The sequence below is a fragment of the Loxodonta africana genome, chromosome 24 (genome assembly GCF_030014295.1).
Source record: "Loxodonta africana isolate mLoxAfr1 chromosome 24, mLoxAfr1.hap2, whole genome shotgun sequence".
Taxonomy (NCBI): Eukaryota; Metazoa; Chordata; class Mammalia; order Proboscidea; family Elephantidae; genus Loxodonta; species Loxodonta africana.
The window spans coordinates 43,942,499-43,962,979 of record NC_087365.1 but is presented as its reverse complement, the minus strand read 5'-3'; the positions used below and the strand labels follow the sequence as shown (position 1 = coordinate 43,962,979).

The window sequence follows — 20,481 nt, the reverse complement described above, 5'->3', positions numbered from 1 at the left end:
GGAGGCAGAACTGACAGGACCTACAGGTGGACTGAGTAGTGGGTGGGGGGAGGTAGGAGCCCAGGATGACCAGCTGGAGAGTCCTCATGATCCCAGACGCTCATTTACGCCTGGCCCCGGGCACCCTCCAGCCTAACATTTGGCTGGACTCTGCCACTGACTGTAGGGCTGGGGTCTGATTTCAATGCAGTGTCTTCTCCAAGAAGGAGAGTGGGCAGTTTGGGACCTGGCAGCCAGCCTTGGAAGCCAGCAGGTGCCTCTCACGTGGAGGAGTGCAGACCCCACTGGCTCTGACCTGCCCCCTCGAGGGCCAGCTCGCCCATGTCTCCAGCCAGCTTCCTCACGCTCACAGCCTCGGAGTCTCCCTGGATGTCAGGCACCGCGTTCCGACGGCCTGTTCGGTCACAGGAGATGAAGTCCGAGTAGGAGGACTCGACCTCCATCATGCCTGTTGCATCGCTCTCTTGAGCCTGTGGGGAGGGGCAGAGGTGAGTACAGATGCAGGTACAGAGAAAACTCGGCCCCAGCTCCCCAGGTCTTTAACGAAATAACAGTTACTGTCTTTTACACATTTTCGGGGGGGGGGGGTCTTTTTCACTGGATACAAAATAGAAAGCAAAGTACCAAGAACCAAGCAAGTCACCCATAATTCCACCATCCAATCACTGTCAACATTTTAAAGAACATCCTTTCAATCTAAGTCATTGATAAATATTTACACACTTGTTACTATCATGTGCCAGTGAACAAGTCACTATGGTCTCTGCCTTCAAGGAGCTTACAAGCTACTGGGGGTGGCATAAAATTATCTAATAACTAAGCAGTTACCACAGTGCTCAGGATTTCAAGGGAGAATGCAGGGTGCTGAAGTGACTACCAGGGCCTGGCCAAGGCTGGGAAGTGACATTTGAGCTGAGATCCAAGGATGAGTAAACATTATCTAGGTGAAAAGTGACAGGAAGAGCATCACAGAAAGAGGAACAGCATGAATGAAGGCTCTGAGGAGGGAAAGTCATCGTGCACCAGAAGAACATAAACAGCCTGGAGTGTGGCGGGAAAGGGACAGTGACAGCGAGGATATTGCTGTGGTGGGCAGGGGCCAGATCACATCTGGACCTTGGCTCCCGATGGGTTCTGGGTAAGGTCAGGAATGATCAGATCTGCCCTCTACAAGGATGACTCTGGCATCTATGTGGAGCAGGGCCTGGAGGGGGCAAGTTAGGAGGCTCCCACAGAAGGTCAGGTATAAGAAGATGGTGGGTGGGAAGACGTGGTGGTGGCCATCATATAGATTCTAGACGTATTCTGGAGGATGAATGGACAGGACTTAGTGTATGACTGATGGGGAAGTCAGGTTTTTGACCTGCATAAGTAGGTGAATACAAGTGTGGGTTACTGAGACGGGGAGTGGGAGAGGCGCATGATTTTGCGGAGTAGAGGTGGAAGGGAGCCTTGGTTTTTTTGACCCTATTAACTCTCAGATGTCTGTGAACCCTCCAAGAGTAGAAGTAGAGTAGGTCCATGGAGATACAGGGCTGGAGCTCAGAAGAGAGACGAGTGAAAGTGGAAGGAAAGATATGAAATGAGCACTTATTACTACAGAGATGGTGGTTTACAGCCCTGGTGGCTGATAATACAGCCTAGGCAGAAGAGAGCCACATACGTAAAGAAGAGCCGAATACATTTAAAAAATTAGAGTCACATTATAGTCTGCTTTTGAGAACACTTTAGAACGTGTCACTGAGGATCGTCCTTCATGATTTTTGTACATGCACAATTGGCTGTACCATGATTTATTTGACCAGACCCCAGAAATGAACATGGAGGTACTTAACTCTGGGGGCACAACGGTTAAGCATTCAGCTGCTAACCAAAAGGTCGGCAGTTTGAATCCATCAGCTGCTCCTTGGAAATCCTACAGGGCAGTTCTACTCTGTTCAATAGGGTCGCTGTGAGTCAGAATCGACTCCATGACAACAGGTTTGGTTTTTTGGTTTATAAATAGCATTAACTCTCCATGCCTATCTGTCATGGATTGAATTATGTTCCCCAAAAATATGTGTCCACTTGGCTAGGCCATGATTCCCAGTATTGTGTGACTGTCTGACATTTTGTCATCTGATGTGATTTTCCTGTGTGTTATAAATCCTATCTCTATGATGTTGATGAAGTGGGATTAGCGCCAGTTATGTTAATGAAGCAGGATTCAATCTACAAGATTAGGTTGTGTCTTAAGTCAATCTCTTTTGAAATATAAAAGAGAGAAGTGAACAGAGAGCCAGGGGGACCTCATTACCATCAATCAACAAGAATCAGGAACACGTATCCTTTGGACCCAGAGTCACTGTGCTGAGAAGCTCCTTGACCAGGGGAAGAGTGATGACAAGGACCCTTCCTCAGAGTTGACAGAGAGAGAAAGCCTTCCCCTATAGCTGGCACCCTGAATTTGGATATCCAGCCTCCTCAACTGTGAGAATGAATTTCTGCTTTTTGAAGCCACCCACTTATGGTATTTCTGTTACAGCAGCACTAGATAACTAAGACACCATCCTAAATTATTTCCTTAGAGTATGTTTCTAGAAGTAGAATTGCTGGGCTAAAGGGAAAAAAAAAAAAAGGATGAAATAATTTTTAAGACTTCTGACACCATCTCTAAACTGCTTTCCTGAATGGCACAGTGGTATTTATAATGGTGAAAAACTGGGGAAAACAACCCTTATAAATTCAATACCATTCCCATTTATGTTCCTACCAGAAGCCCGTGAGCTTACTCATTTATCTGCACCCTTACCAACAATAGGTATTTAGTACATTTAAAAAAAAAAAAAAAGGTTAATTTGATAGAGGGATACTAGTATTTCTCATTGAGCATCTGAGATTGTCTTAAAGTGATTACATCACAGTCATTCCATAAACTCAGGCTACTTGACAGACCATGAGTTAGGAAGTAGGAGGGGTGGTCCAAGCCATTGGCCTGAACTTAGGAGTTGACAGTGCAGTTGGGGTGGGCTTAGCAAATCCCAATTCTAGACAACGAGGGCCCACATCCAGTGATCTGTGTGTATGTGAGGATGTTTAGTACACATGGTTTGTAGTAACTACAGCTGTAGGGAACCAACTAAATGTCCACCAGGAGGAGGTGACTCATCACATGAATGATAAAGTAATCATCAAAGAGAAATGTGCCAGATGGACGTGCACTGACACAGCAAGATGTCTGAAATACTCTGGTCACTGATAAATACAAAACCATCCCTACAATAAAATCCAGTCTCCCAGTATCAAGACATATTTAAAACACACACAAAAAAAACAGGACAGGATGGCTCCAGAAAGTGGCCAAAATAAAACACCAGATGACCCTCCTGTAGAAGAAAAGGCACTGGAACTAACTGATAGGGAATTCAAAACTCTAGTATTCAGGGTTCTCCAAGAGATAAAGGAAAATGCAGACAAAAATAAGGAAAAAATAGACAAAATCAAGGAAAATACAGACAAAGCAATGGAAGAATTCAGGAAAATAATACAGGAACAAAATGTCAAAACAAATAGACAACCAGAAATTATACAAAAACAAAAATCAGAAACTCAAGAGATAAACAAAAGAATTTCCGAAATAGTGCAACAGAGGATTTTAGGAGCAAATCTGAAACAATGGAAGACAAGATCACTGGAATTGAAGACGAATCCTTGAATACCACTTTGTGGAAAAATCAGAGAAAAAGAACGAGGAAAAATGAAGACACCCTGAGAACGATGTGGGATACAATCAAAAGCAAAAATTTGCATGTGGTCAGAGTTCCAGAATGGGGGGAGAAAACACAAAGAGGATCATTGGAGAATTGGTGACAGAAAACTTCCCTAATATCATGAAAGATGAAAAGCCAACCATCCAGGAAGCTCAACGAACTCCATATAGGATAGACCACAAAAGAAAATCACCAAGACATATCATAATCATACTTGCTAAAACCAAAAAACAAAGACAGAATCCTGAGAGCAGCACAAGGAAAACAAATAGTCACATACAAAGGGGAAACAATAAGACTAAACTACGATTATTCAGCAGAACCTATGCAGGCAAGAAGACAATGGGATAACATATATAAAACCTTGAAAGAAAAAAAAAACTGCCAACCAAGAATAATATAGCCTGCAAAACTCTCACTCAAATATGATGGTGAAATTAGGACATTTCCAGATAAACAGAAATTAAGGGAATATACAAAAACTAAACCAAACTTACAAGAATTATTAAAGAGAGTTCTTTGGTTAGAAAACCAACAACATTAGACAACAACCTGACAGTATTAGCCAGATACCAACATGGGTAATAAACTCTCAAGGATAAAACAAAACTAAGATTTACAAGAGGGAATCAGAGAGGTCAATCTGTAAATGACAACATCAGAACAATAAAAGGGGTAATAAATGGTGGAGGAATGGAACTTTCAAATGGACCAGAAGTCAACATGATACCAGGTATGAAAAGACTGGTTTAAACTTAGGAAGATGGGATAAATTTCAAGGAAATCACAAAGAAAATTAACAAACCTACTCATTAAAATAAAGTAGAAAAACAGTCTCAGTAAACACAAAATCTACAAAAATGAAAGAAACAAATAAAAAAAATCCACAAACAAAGGAATTCAGCACAGGAGAGTGAGAGGAACAAAGGAAACATCAGCACCGCAAAAAAAAGCGCTACAAAATGATGGCAATAAACTCATATCTATCACACTGAACATAAATGGCTCAATTGCACCCCTAAATGGACAGAGAATGACAGAATGGATTAAAAACAGGACCCATAAATATGCTGTCTGCAAGAGACACACCTTAGAAACAAAGACATAAATATATTAAAAATAAAAGGATGGAAAGAAATATACCAAGCAAACAGCAGACAAAAAAGAGCAGGAGTGGCAATACTGATCTTAGATAGAATTTCAAACAAAATCCACCATAAAAGACAAGAAAGGACTTTATATAATGATTAAAGGGACACTCCACAATAAGGACATAACTGTAACAAATATCTACACACCCAATGACAGGGCTCCAAAACACATAAAACAAACTCTAACAACACTGAAAAGGGAAATTGACAGTTCCACAATAATATTAGGAGACTTCAACACACCAGTCTTGGTAAAGGACAGAACATCTAGAAAGAAACTCAACAAAGATACGGAAGATCTACTGGCTACAATCAACCAACTTAACCTCGTAGATACATACAGAACACTCCAGCCAACAGCAGCAAAGTACACATTCTTTTCCAATGCACACGGAACGTTCTCCAGAGAAGACCACATCTTAGGCCACAAAATAACCCTCGACAAAATCCAAAACACTGAGATAATACAAATCACCTTTTCTGATCACAACACCATAAAAGTAGAAGTTAATAACAAGAAGAGAAGGGAAAAAAAATCAAATACATGGAAACTGAATAACACCTTGCTTAAAAACCACTGGGTAACAGAAGAAATCAAAGATGGAATAAAAAAATTCCTAGAATCAAATGAGAATGAGAACACATCACACCAACACCTTTGGGACATAGCAAAGAAAGTGCTCAGAGGTCAATTTATAGCACTAGATGCACACATCAAAAAAGAAGGGACAAAATCAAAACATTAGCTACACAACTCAAAGAGCAAGAACAGCAAAAGCCCACAGCCACCAGAAGAAAGGAAATAATAAAGGTTAGAGCAGAAATAAATGAAACAGAATAGAAAAACAACAGAAAGAATCAACAAAACCAAAAGTTGGATCTTCGAAAGGATCAACAAAATTGACAAACCACTGGCCAAAATGACAGAAGAAAAAACAGGAGAGGACGCAAATAACCCAAATAAGAAATGAAACGGGGGACATTACAACAGACCCAACTGAAATAAAAAGGATCAAAACAGAGTACTATGAAAAACTATACTCCAACAAATTTTAAAACCTAAAGGAAATGGACAAATTTCTACAAACACGCTACCTAAACTAACACAAACTGAGGTCAAAAATCTAAGCAGACATAACAAAAGAGACTGAAAAGGTAATTTAAAAAAAACTGCCAACCAAAAAGAAGCCCCTGGCCCAGATGGCTTCACTGGAGAATTCTACCAAACATTCAGAGACGAGCTTGCACCAGTACTACTCAAGATATTTCAGAACATAGAAAAGAAGGGATACTTCTAAATTCTTTCTGTGAAGCCAGCATAACCCTGATGCCAAAACCAGGCAAAGACAACATAAAAAAAGAAAATTACAGATCAATATTCCTCATGAATACAAAAATTCTCAACAAAACTCTAGCCAATAGAATTCACCACCATATAATATAAAATAATACACCACAACCAAGTGGAGTTCATACCAGGTATGCAAAGATGGTTCAACATTAGAAAATCAATCCACATAATCTACCACATAAATAGAACAAAGGAAAAGAATCACATGATCATCTCAATCAACACAGAAAAGGCATTTGATAAAGTCCAACACATTCCTGATAAAAACTATTAATAAAATAGGTATAGAAAGGAAATTTCTCAACATAATAAAGGGCATCTATGCAAAACCAACAGTCAACATCATTCTTAATGGAGAGAGGCTGAAAACATTCCGCTTGAGACAGGAACAAGACAAGGATGCCCTTTATCACCACTCCTATTTACCATTGTGCTGGAAGTCCTAGCTAGAGCAATAAAGCAAGAAAAAGAAATAAAGGGCATCCAAATTGGTAAGAAAGAAGTAAAACTATCCCCATTTGCAGGTGATATGATATTATACACAGAGAACCCAAAGGACTCCACAGAAAAACTACTGGAACTAACAGAAAGGTTCAGCAGAGTTGCAGGATACAAGATAAACACATAAAAATCAGTTGGATTCCTTTTATTATTTTATACCAATAAAGAGAACTATGAAAAGGAAATCTGAAAAGCAATACCATTTATAATAGCCCTTAAAAAATTAAAATACTTAGGAATAAGTCTAACCAGGGATGTAAAGGACCTATACAAAGAAAACTACAAAGCACTATTGTAAGAAACCAAACAAGACCTACACAAGTGGAGAAACATACCATGCTCATGGATAGGTAGACTCAACATTGTGAAAATGTCAATTCTACCCAAAGCAAGCTACAAACAATGCAATCTCGATCCAAATACCAACAGCATTCTTTAACACGCTGGAAAGACTAATCATTAACTTTACATGGAAACGAAAGAGGCCCCAGATAAGTAAAGCATTATTGAAGAAAAAGGAGGATTCACACTACTTGACCTCAAAACCTACTATACAGCTCTGGTAGTCAAAACAGACTGGTACTGGTACGACAGCACACAGACCAATGGAACAGAAACAAGAACACAGATGTAACTCCACCTATGCACACCTGATCTTTGACAAAGGCCCAAAGTCCATTAAATGGGGAAAAGACAGTCTTTTTTATTTTTATAATTTTTATTGTGCTTTAATAGAAAGTTTACAAATCAAGTCAGTCTCTCACACAAAAACTTATATACACCTTGCTACATACTCCCAAAACTCTTCCCCTAATGAAGCAGCCCGCTCTCTCCCTCCACTCTCTCTTTTCGTGGCCATTTCGCCAGCTTCTAACTCCCTCTACCCTCCCATCTCCCCTCCAGGCAGGAGATGCCAACATAGTCTCAAGTGTCCACTTGATCCAAGAAGCTCACTCCTCACCAGCATCCTTCTCCAACCCATTGTCCAGTCCAATCCATGAAAAGACAGCCTTTTAACAAATGCTGCTGGCAAAGCTGGATGTCCATACATAAAAAAATGAGACAGCACCCATACGTCACACCATATACAAAAACTAATTCAAAATGTATCAAAGACCTAAATATAAAACCAAAAACTATAAAGATAATAGAAGAAAAAGCAGGGTCAATGCTTGAGGCCCTAATACACGGCGTAATTAGGATACAAACCATAACTAACAATACACAAACACCACAATACACCAACACCAGAAGATAAGCTAGATAACTGGAATTTCTAAAAATTAAACACACTCATCGGAAGACTTCACCAAAAGAGTAAAAAGACAGCCTACATACTGGGAAAAAATTTTTGGCTCAGGCAAATCTGACAAGGATCTAATCTCTAAAATCTATAGGAAAATCCAACACCTCCACAACAAAAAGACAAATAATCCAATTAAAAAATGGGCAAAAGACATAAACAGAAACTTCACCAAAGAAGACATTCAGGCGGCTAACAGACACATGAGGAAATGTTCTCAGTCACTAGCCATTACAGAAATGCAAATCATAACTACAATGAGATACCATCTCATCCAAACATTACCGCACCAAGAATTAAAAAAAACCCAAAAAACAAACAAACAAAAAAACAGAATAACAAACTGGAGAGGTTGCAGGGAGCTTGGAGCTTTTATGCACTGCTGGTGGGAATGTAAAATGGTACAACCATTTTGGAAAATGATATGGTACTTCCTTAAAAAGCTAGAAACAGAAATACCATATGAACCAGCAAATCCACCCCTAGGAATATATCCTATAGAGATAAGAGCCATCATACAAATAGAAATGTGCACACCCACGTTCACTGCGGCATTATTCACAGTAGCAAAAAGATGGAAACAATCTAAGTGCCTATTAAAGATGAACAGATAAACTATGGTACATGCACACAATGGAATACTACACAATAAAGAACGATGACGAATCTGCAAAACATCTCACGACATTTATGAATCTGGAGGGCATTATGCTGAGTGAGATAAGTCAATCACAAAAGGCCAAATACTGTCTGAAACCACTTTAATAAAAACTCATGAAAAGGTATGCACACAGAAAGAAACAATCTCTGTTGGTCATTAGGGAGTGGAGGGGCGGGGAGAGAAAAACACTAACTAGACAATAGATAAGTGCTAACTCTGGTGAGGGGCAAGGCAGTATACAATACTGGGGAAGTCAGCACGACTTGACCAAGGCAAGGTCATAGAAACTTCATAGACATCCAAACTCCCTGAGGGACCAAATTACTGGGCTGAGGGCTGGGGACCGTATCTGGGGGGACATCTAGCTCAATTGGCATAACATAGTTTATATGTCTGTCAGTTTGTCGTACTGTGGGGGCTTGTGTGTTGCTGTGATGCTGGAAGCTATGCCACCGGTATTCACATACCAGCAGGGTCACCCATGAAGGACAAGTTTCAGCTGAGCTTCCAGACCAAGACTAGGAAGAAGGACCTGGCAGTCTACTTCTGAAAAGCATTAGCCAGTGAAAACCTTATGATTAGCAGCAGAATATTGTCTGATATAGTGCTGGAAGATGAGCCCCCCAGGTTGGAAGGCACTCAAAAGATGACTGGGGAAGAGCTGCCTCCTCAAAGTAGAGTCGACCTTAATGATGTGGATGGAGTAAAGCTTTCGGGACCTTCATTTGCTGATGTGGCAAGACTCAAAATGAGAAGAAACAGCTGCAAACATCCATTAATAATCGGAACCTGGAATGTACGAAGTATGAATCTAGGAAAACTGGAAATCGTCAAAAATGAAATGGAACATAAAAACATTGATACCCTAGGCATTAGTGAGCTGAAATGCACTGGTATTGGCCATTTTGAATCGGACAATCGTATAGTCTACTATGCTGGGAATGACAACTCAAAGAGAAATGGTATTGCATTCATCGTCAAAAAGAACGTTTCAAGATCTATCATGAAGTACAACGCTGTCAGTGACAGGATAATATCCATACGCCTAGAAGGAAGACCAGTTAATACTACTGTTATTCAAATTTACGCACCAACCACTAGGGCCAAAGATGAAGAAACAGAAGATTTTTATCAGCTGCTGCAGTCTGAAATTGATCGAACACGCAATCAATCACTGATAATTACTGGCGACTGGAATGCAAAAGTTGGAAACAAAGAAGAGGGATCAGTAGTTGGAAAATACGGCCTTGGTGATAGAAACAATGCTGGATATTGAATGATAGGATTTTGCAAGACCAACGACTTCTTCATTGCAAATACCTTCTTTCACCAACATAAACGGTAACTATACACATGCACCTCGCCAGATGGAACACACAGAAATCAAAATAACTATATCTGTGGAAAGAGATGATGGAAAAGCTCAATAACATCAGTTTGAACAAGGCCAGGGGACGACTGTGGAACAGACCATCAATTGCTTATATGCAAGTTCCAGCTGAAACTGAAGAAAATCAGAGCAAGTCAACGAGAGCCAAAATATGACCATGAATATATCCCACCTGTATTTAGAGAGCATCTCAAGAATAGATTTGATGCATTGGACACTAGTCATCGAAGACCAGATGAGTTATGGAATGACATCAAGGACATCATCCATGAAGATAGCAAGAGGTCACTGAAAAGACAAGAAAGAAAGAAAAGACCAAGATGGATGTCAGAGGAGACTCTGAAACTTGCTCTTGAGCGTCGAGCAGCTAAAGAAAAAGGAAGAATTGATGAAGTAAAAGAACTGAACAGAAGATTTCAAAGGGCCTCTCAAGAAGACAAAGTAAAGTATTATAATGGCATGTGCAAAAAGCTGGAGATGGAAAACCAAAAGGGAAGAACACGCTCAGCCTTTCTCAACCTCAAAGAACTGAAGAAAAAATTCAAGCCTTGAGTTGCGATAGTGAAGGATTCCATGGGGAAAATATTAAACGACGCAGGAAGCATCAAAAGAAGATGGAAGGAATACACAGAGTCATTATACCAAAAAGAATTAGTTGATGTTCAACCATTTCAAGAGGTGGCATATGATCAGGAACCGAGGGTACTCAAGGAAGAAGTCCAAGCTGCTCTGAAGGCATTGGCGAAAAACAAGGCTCCAGGAATTGATGGAATATCAATTGAGATGTTTCAACAAACAGATGCAGCGCTGGTGGTGCTCACTCGTTTATGCCAAGAAATATGGAAGACAGCGTCCTGGCCGACTGACTGGAAGAGATCCATATTTATGCCTATTCCCAAGAAAGGTGATCCAACCGAATGTGGAAATTATAGAACAGTATCATTAATATCACACACAAGCAAAATTTTGCTGAAGATCATTCAAAAACAGCTGCAGCAGTATTATCGACAGGGAGCTGCCAGAAATTCAGGCAGGTTTCAGAAGAGGACGTGGAACCAGGGATATCATTGTTGATGTCAGAGGGTCCTGGCTGAAAGCAGAGAATACCAGAAGGGTGTTTACCTGTGTTTTACTGACTATGCAAAGGCATTTGACTGTGTGGATCATAACAAACTATGGGCAACATTGCGAAGAATGGGAATTCCAGAACACTTAATTGTGCTCATGAGGAACCTTTACATAGATCAAGAGGAAGTTTTTCAGACAGAACACGGGGATACTGATTGATTTAAAGTCAGGAAAGGTGTGCGTCAGGGTTGTATTCTTTCACCATACCTATTTAATCTGTATGCTGAACAAATAATACGAGAAGCTGGACTATATGAAGAACGGGGCTTCAGGATTGGAGGAAGACTCATTAACAACCTGTGTTATGCAGATGACACAATCTTGCTTGTTGAAAGTGAAGAAGACTTGAAGCACTTACTAATGAAGATCAAAGACCTCAGCCTTTAGTATGGATTACACCTCAACATAATGAAAACAAAAATCCTCACAACTGGACCAATGAGCGACATCATGATAAACAGAGAAAAGAATGAAGTTGTCAAGGATTTCATTTTACTTGGATCCAAAATCAACAGCCAGGAAGCAGCAGTCAAGAAATCAAAAGACGCATTGCATTGGGTAAATCTGCTGCAAAGGACCTCTTTAAAGTGTTGAAGAGCAAAGATGTCACCCTGAAGACTAAGGTGCGCCTGACCCAAGCCATGGTATTTTCAATTGCATCATATGCATGTGAAAGCTGGACAATGAATAAGGAAGACCGAAGAAGAGCTGACATCTTTGAATTGTGGTGTTGGAGAAGAATATTGAATATACCATGGACTGCCAAAAGAACGAACAAATCTGTCTTGGAAGAAGTGTGGCCAGAATGCTCCTTAGAGGCAAGGATGGTGAGACTGCGTCTTACAAACTTTGGACATGTTGTCAGGAGGGATCAGTCCCTGGAGAAGGACATCATGCTTGGCAGCAGAAAAGAGGAAGACCCTCAACGAGGTAGACTGACACAGTGGCTGCAACGATGAGCTCAAGCATAACAACGATTGTAAGGAGGGCACAGGACCGGGCAGTGTTTCGTTCTGTTATGCACAGGGTCGCTATGAGTCATTGGCACCTAACATCAACAACAACAGTTTATAAAGAAAATGTTCTATATCCTACTTTGGTGAGTAGCATCTGGGGTCTTAAAAGCTTGTGAGCAGCTACCCAAGATACTCCACTGGTCCCACCCCAGCTGGAGCAAGGGCAACTAGATGGTGACCGACTACCACCACTGACTGCTCTGACAGGGATCACAATAGAGGGTCCCAGACAGAGCTGGAGAAAAATATAGAACAAAAGTCTAACTCACACAAAAAAGACTAGAATTACTGGTCTGACAGAGACTGGAGAAACCCTGAGAGTATGGCCCCTGGACACCCTTTTAACTCAGTACTGAAGTCACTCCTGAGGTTTACCCTTCAGCCAAAGATCAGACAGGCCCATGAAACAAAATGAGACTAAATGGGCACACCAGCCCAGGGGCAAGGATGAGAAGCCAGGAGTGGGCAAGAAAGCTGGTAATTGGGAACTCAAGGTTGTGAAGGGAACAGTACTGATGTGTTGTAAGGTTGGCAACCAATGTCACAAAACAGTATATGTACTGTTTAATGAGAAACTAGTTTGCTCTGTAAACCTTCATCTAAAGTACAATAATAATAATAATAAATCCAAATAAAATAAAACCTAGTCTCTGCGGGGAAGGATGTTAGCATGAAAAAAAATCTGAAAGAAGAAATATCAACCTTGTCAACCCTTTGTGATAACAGGAAGCTTTCATTTTCTAAGTCTATATTTTTGTAATGTTTGGATTTTGTATAAGCCCAAGTTACTTTGTAATGCTTTTAGAAGGTAACTGATGGTGTTAGGAAGTGCCCAGAAAGCGCCCAGGGCGGGGCCCTACTGTTAAGTGCTGTAGGAGAGGGGTGGGGAGGAACTCAAAGGAGGAAAAGCTGGGCCCCCATTTCCCCACAAAACCTAGCTCAGAACAGACACCTAATGAGTAAATTAGGGGCCCTCAAAGACCATGCGGGGGGACCGGCAGACACCCTATAGTAGAAAGAGAAAAGAACGAGAGATGGGACCTTGTGTTACGAAGCCCACTCTGCCACCTGACCCTAGGGAAGGCTCTGCCCCTCTCTGGGCCTACATTTTCCCCTAGTTTTTTTTTTTTTTTTGTAAAAATAAAGCCAGAAATCTGTCTAAGGCAATTCCCCCAAGCTCCAGCAGATGGTGTGGCTTCCCTATTTTTCTCAACTGCTTTGAGCAAGGCAGGGTTTGGCGTTTTTTTTTTTTTTTTAGCAAAAAGAATTCCCAGAAGTCCAGGAGATGGCTCCTTCTTCAGGACACAGAAGTTTCATTCTTGCCCTCTCCCTCAGGGTAACCTGCTCAAAGCTGCAGAACAGGGGAACGGCTCGTTGCAATAATAATAACAATAATAAGAACAAAGGGGAAAGGGGAAACAAGGGAAAAATTACGACAGTTCCAAGAATAATAGTAAAGATAGCATTTAATAAGTGCTTATGTGTTTTTTTTTTTTTAGGTACATCGCTTATTCAACCACCTCAACAGTCCTCTGGGGTAAGTTTACAACATGATTCAGAAAGGTCTCAGGCTGACCCATGTGACTCCCAGGCCCAGACTCACCCACCACAGTACAGCTACTGTGCATGAGAAGGGACAGACCCTGAGCAGACCACACCATCTCTCTGAGCCTTGGCTTCTTCATCTCTTTACTCCCAACTAGCATGTTAGCTCCATGAGAACAGGAATTTATGTCTGGGTTTTCACCAGGCAGACTGAAGGAACTAACCCTGGACACCAGCAGCTGGGCCAGCACGCTCCAGCTGTTCCACCCCCAGACTCTCAACTAGCGCCTGGCAAAGAGAAGGCACTCCATCAATATTTGTTGAATTAATTTGAATTTATCAATTACCTACCTACGTACCTACCTACCTACCCACTGCCTACCTGTGGGGATGATAAAGTGATTCCTTCTCAGGACTGTGGGGAAAGGCCTCTGTCCACCACAGAGCGCTGCACAGATGTTCTTGTCTGATAACTCTAGAATCTGACACCGAGGGATGGAGTTACCAGCTCCATCACAAAGGCCAGCTTTACACTGGAACAGATTCACTGGGGTTTTGGCCCTTGCCCTTGGTTCACCTGACTTTATAAGCTACCCAGTGCAGGAAGCTGACTCTCCTGGCATAGAGAGGGAACTGAGCCAAACTGAAAGCCAAACCCTGGGAAACACCAACTGAGCCAAAGTGCTCTGTCTGCCCCATCCGTATATTCTAACCTCGGGAAACAGCGATTCCAAAGATGGTCTGGGGCCTGGGTCTAGTGAGCTCTCTGACCCATAGCACAAACACATCATTTCATGTCTCTTTTGCATTTGTATTCTCCTTCCCCAACCCTTTGCCCTTTAAAGTCAACAGCAAAGGAGAAATGAATTCTGAGTTGGAAATCAGTCAGAAAATGGTCACTCAGGCTATTAATGAGAGTGTAAACTGTTGCAATCACATGGGGAAGTGATTTGGCAATGTGTATCAAGAAATCTCAGCTTGACCACTATTATAAGAACTCTAGATAAAGTTTAAAACACAGAAGAAAATATTCTTTGATAGTTATGAGGGTGGGGAGGGAGGGAAAGGGATATTCACTAACCAGATAGTAGACAAAAATTTTTTTAGGTGAAGGGAAGGGCAACACATAACACAGGGATAGTCAATACAACGGGGCTAAACCAAAAGCAAGGAAGTTTCCTGAATACAACCAAACACTTTGAAGGCCACAGTAGCAGGGACAGGGGTCTGGGGACCATGGTTTCAGTGGACATCTAGGTCAACTGGCGTAACAAAATGTATCAAGAAAATGTTCTGCATTCCACTTTGGTGAGGCGTCTGGGGTCTTAAATGCTAGCAAGCAGCCAACTAAGATGCATAAATTGGTCTCAACCCACCCAGAGCAAAGGAGAATAAAGAACACCAAAGACACAAGGTAAATATGAGCCCATGAGACAGAAAGGGCCACATAAACCAGAGACTCCATCAGCCTGAGACTGGAAGAGCTAGATGGTGCCCAGCTACCACCGATCACTGTCCTAGCAGGGAGCACAACAGAGAATCCTCGATGGAGCAGGAGAATAGTGGGATGCAGATCTTAAATTCTCGTAAAAAGACTAGGCTTAACGGTCTGACTGAGACGGGAAGGACCCTGACGGTCACGGTGCCTGGACCCTTTGATAGCCCAAGATTGGAACCATTCCCGAAACCAAGTCTAAAGACAGGGATGAGACAGACAATAATGCGGGTGAGGAGTGAACTTCGTGGCTCAAGCAGACACACAAGACTGTGTGGGCAACTCCTGGCTGGTGGTGAGTTGAGAAGGCAAAGAGGGACAGGAGCTGGCTGAGTGGACATGGGGAATACAGGGTGGAGAGGAGGAAGGTGCTGTCTCATTAAGGGAAGAGCAACTGGGAGTGCATGGCGGGGTATGTATGGCTTTTTGTATGAGGGACTGACTTGATATGTAAACTTTCATCTAAAGCACAATAAATAAATTTTTAAAAAACTGAACTTTTTTCATATCCTTGGGCCATAAATCAACTTAAAATAATTTTTAATTATTTTATATTTCTATATTAAAATTATATATAAGAAGATAATTCAAGTTGGGCATAAAGATCAATGTACAAAGATGTTCGTCACAGTATTATTTATAATAGTAAAAAACTGAAGACACCAAGACAAGTCCCTAAATGGACAACAGAGAAGAAATATATACACATTTCACTAATTTATATACAGATGACGTGTTTGTGAGTATTTTTTAAACTCATGGGAAAATGTTCACAAATACTGTTAAGTGAAAAAGAATCTCAATGATACCATTGAACCAAACACCAAACTGTTGCCATCAAGTCAATTCCAACTCATGGTGACCTCATGTGTTACAGGGCAGAGCTGCTCCACAGGGTTTTCTTGGTTGTAATCTTTACTGAAGCAGATCACCAGGCTTTTCTTCCATGGCACTGCTACATGGGTCTGAACCACTAACCTTTAGGTTAGCAGAGTGCAAACCATTTGTGCCACCCAGGGGCCGCTTATGAAATAATCATATATGTTAATATTATTTAAATTATGAGTGATAAAAACTTTTTTGCATTCTAAAAGTTTTCTACAATGAAAGAATTCCCTGTATTTTTTAATTATTTAATTTTTGAGTATGTATGTACACATGTGGCACAAAGCTCAAAAGGTATAAAAGGAAAAATAGTAAGAGCTCAGTCTCCTTCCCACCTGTCCCAGAACCCTCTCCAGGGCAGCATAGCTGCCGTGTGCCCTTCCAGAGTTAGTCTACGCACTTTCTCCCTCGTTTCCCACCTTCCCCGTGAGTCCCTTCCTCTCTCCCAGCTTCCTCTCCCCCCATCTGAATAACGAAGACTGAAGTATGATTGCTAAGTCTCTTTCAGTGCTGACATTTCGTACAATCGTTCTTCATTTATTAAATGTTTACTCAACACCTACTATATACTAGACACTGTGCAAGGTACCAGGTAACCATTGGAGACTTAAAAAACACTTTCTCTACCCACGTGGAATTTACAATCTGCTAAGAAAAAAAAATCATTTAACAAGTAAATCCATAATCACAAAACAAAGTGTGGTACATGCTACGAAGAAGAGAGAAAGGTCCTCTGCATACAAATGGCTCAGTTAAAGGCTGTATGATCAGGGAAGGCCTCCTTGAGAAGATAACTTTAGGCTGAGGTCTACAAGGAGTTGGAGAGAGAGGGATCCAGGCAGGGCTAACAGCCTATCTAACAGCAAGCTAATATCTCACACCCCAGCTCTAGCCCTATGGGATGGTAAAGAGTGAAGTAACCTAGTTCCTTCCTCAGCTTCAGGAAGCTCTAGTGCCTCTGTGGAGTCTGGATGCTTGCAAGGCATTTGACTGACTTGGAATGCCCCTGATGGAAGTGAGGCACCCTTGCCTCCACTTCCCAAATCTCTCCATGTCCAGGGTCGGCTCTGCTCCTGCAGGTGCTTGCTCTGTGGGGTCGAGGGAGTCAGGGTGCTGTCAGATGTCCCTACAGGGAGTGGCCTTCTTTCCTCTGTTTCTAATACTCCCCCAGCTTTGTAAACTACAGAGGCACTGGGCTATGCCAACAGCTACAGTCTGCTTCCAAGTCTGCAGCTTATTAGTCTTCAGTGCTCAAACAGATTCCATTACAGCTTCAAATTGTTTTCCCAAATATACTAGAAAGGTCATTTCCTGATTTTTTTTTTCTTTCTTTCTTTTTTAAAAAATTAAATATTTGCAGAGACTGTACAAAGAGAAAGCAGACCATTTTGCAGAGAACTCAGAGCCCAGAGTGGGACTGGGTCCCACAGGAGAGGCCTCCTGGGGGGTGGAGACAAGGTTCGCTAAGGGTTCTCTGAGGGAAGAAAAGGCTGTGGAATGGCCTAGTGAGCTGGCATTCCCCAAATTCAAAGGGAGGCGGCTTCTCTCTGTGATGGTCAGAGGTGGTCAGAGGCATACAGGCGTGGGTTACCACTGAGGAACCTGTCACGTGCCAGGGCAGCACCTGCTGCCATTGGAAGAGCAGTTCCAGTGTAGCTTTTCCTTGAAGGCAGTCCGGCCAGCCCTTTGGCCTCTGCACCTGGAAGTCCCCGACCATGCAGTGCAGGTGCAGGTAGGTGGAGGGACTGCACTGGAAGGCCACGGGGTGAGGAAGAAAGGAAGGATGCTGGAGTCGGACAAGGTCCTCTGTGACTTCCACAGTGCCAGTCCCATGTCCTCCTCTTACATGGCCTCTCAGTGCACTCAACACTGCAGACTGCTTGCTTCTTGGCCCACTCTCCTCGAGAGGCTTCCAGACATCACACCCTCAGGGACCCCATTCCTACTTCTCCAGCCACTTCTCCATGTCTTGTACACAGGCCCCTCCTCCTGTTCCAGACCTTTATGTTAGAGCCCCCAGGACTTGACTCTCTCTCTTCTCTTCCTGGGGCTTCTCACCCTTCCCTGTGGTTTTAAAGAGTTAATGTTGATGACTCCCAAATAGCCCCAAGCCTCTCTTAGGAGCTCTAGATTTGTGAATGTAACTTGGGTTTCTTACCAGCCTTTTAAACTCCACGTGCCCAGGGCACAAGCCTGCCCTCCTTCTGTCTTCCCCAGCTCAGTAAAGTCCCCACCACTGGCCAGGTTGCTTAAGCTAGAAACCTGTAGCCAACCTGATTCCTCTTCTTCTGCCACCACCCACGCATGATCCGTTACCATCCTGTCGTTTGTATGTGCAAAATACAGCTTGAGGTTGCCACTTCTCTCCTCCATGTCCACCCCAGTCTCTATTAGGTCTCACTTGATACCTAGCAGAGTCCCCTAAATACAGCTCCCCCTACCCAAGGCCTATGTTCTACACAAGCGCCAGGGGGTGTTCTCAAAACAGAAGTCGGGTCATGTGACTCCGCTGCTTGAATTCAACCTTTGATGCTTTTCCACTCCACATCCAGCAAAATCCAAACCCCTTATTACAGCCCCCTAAGTCCTGCATTGACCTGGCCCTGCCTTCCTCTGCCACCTTCCACCTCATTGCCACTCTCCTTTTGGCCCATTTTGCTCTGGCCATGCAGGCCTCTCTTTAATTTGGCAAATCAGCTAAGCTCTGCCTGGCCTCAGGGCCTTCACATAGACTGTTCCCTCTGCCTGGAACATTCTCCATCACCTTGTTTTTTACAGAGCTGATTCCTTACCCTTCAGGTCCCTCTTGAAATGCCACTCATCAGAGAGGCCCTCCCTGACCATCCTGGTCACAGCATGTTTCCTCGTGTCATTCTGTGCCACTTTACCCTGTTCGTACTTCACAGCATTTACCAAAACGTGTGGTTATTTGTGTAATTATTTTTGTCTCTTTCTTTCACTAAACTATCTAAATTAAACTGTAAATTCCACAAGGGCAAGAACCATGTATGTCCACTCACTGTCTGGTATACTGTACTCAACAAATACCTGTAAAATAAACAAATGGGTGTTTCCTCATCTGTAAAATGAGGATAATACCGACCTCTCAGGCTTTATCGTGACGATTAAATGAACTAATGTATGTAAAGCATAGCACCTGGCCCATAGTAAGTGCTCAATAAATGCTGGCCATTATTATTATTATTGTCACAATCATGATTGAGTTTAATCCTCCTCTGATCCTCCCCAAGACACATCTTGAATGTACTCTCTTGCCTAAAACCCATCAGCGGTTGCCATTTGAGAAGAAGCTTAAATGTTTTAACTAGCGCACGAGGCCTGCTGTGATCAGCTTACCTCTCTAGTGCCACCTCCTGCCACTCAGTCACAGGTACAATTTGTAGTTCCCATGCTATCTTGTGCAATTTTGTACCTGTGTGCCCTGGAGTTTTCTATAACTTCTATCTCAAATAGCATTTCCTCTTTTTCTTTATTTTCCAACCACAATTTATTCTTCCAAACTCAGCTCCAGCATCATTTCCTCCTGGAGTCTTTCCTGACAAGGTTGAGCCTCTCATAGTCCTTACTACACACCCACAATAACAGGGTCCTTGACAGTCTGGCCACAAGCCTGTGAACTCCCTGTGAGCAGAGAATGTGTCATGTCCACCGCACAAGGCAGGCACTTGGCAAGAGTCTCCTGAATAAGCATGGAGAACTGGTTATAGCCTGAGGCTGGGGTGGCAGTGTATCACGGTGACTGACACCGCAGGGCTCAAATCCCTGTGGGTCTGGAAGCAAGGAGTGGGCTTGGCTTCCCGAAGGAGTCCACGGTGCTGCAGTGCTGTGAAAGGGCCCAGTGGTGGAGGGACTGGGATGGGCAGCAGAGCCTCCACAGGGCTGCAACTGCACTGTTTGTTTGGAATAAATGGACATGTTTGGGCTCACGGGGTCAGGAACATTCTGTGTGGTTTGGCTGGTTTGGGCTTCGCCTGGGAGGCTGGGGGCCAGTGCTGAAATGACAGCACTAAAGCTTTTAAGCACACACAGAAATTGTCTCAGAAGTAGATTCCTGGCCCCGTATTTTCACATTTTCAGGACCTTGACATGGGGGCCCTATAGGACAAGAAGCCTCTGAGTTCTGCCTACCACTAATGCTTATTGGGAAGGCCCAGGCTGAGCTGCCTCAGAGTCCAGTGTGGTACAGTGGCCACAGCAGGGGCTTTGGAGCCTCTCAGACCTTTACCCTCCTCCAGCTGGGTGGTGTTGCTGAGCACCTTACCTGACCGCAAATTCCTCTTCTGTA

The 20,481-nt window shown here is 42.7% G+C and overlaps 1 protein-coding gene across 5 annotated transcripts in view; it reads right to left on the bottom strand.

Moving 5' to 3' along the window:
* Nucleotides 1-20,481, bottom strand: part of PKIG (cAMP-dependent protein kinase inhibitor gamma) — a 114,454-nt gene that overhangs the window by 6,791 nt on the left and 87,182 nt on the right. For all 5 annotated transcript variants that reach the window (XM_064276110.1, XM_064276109.1, XM_064276107.1 and 2 more), the window contains one exon: nt 296-470. In XM_064276110.1, the coding sequence (XP_064132180.1) occupies nt 296-446 (151 nt within the window). In that variant the 5' untranslated portion in view covers nt 447-470. The remainder of the gene's footprint in view (nt 1-295; nt 471-20,481) is intronic.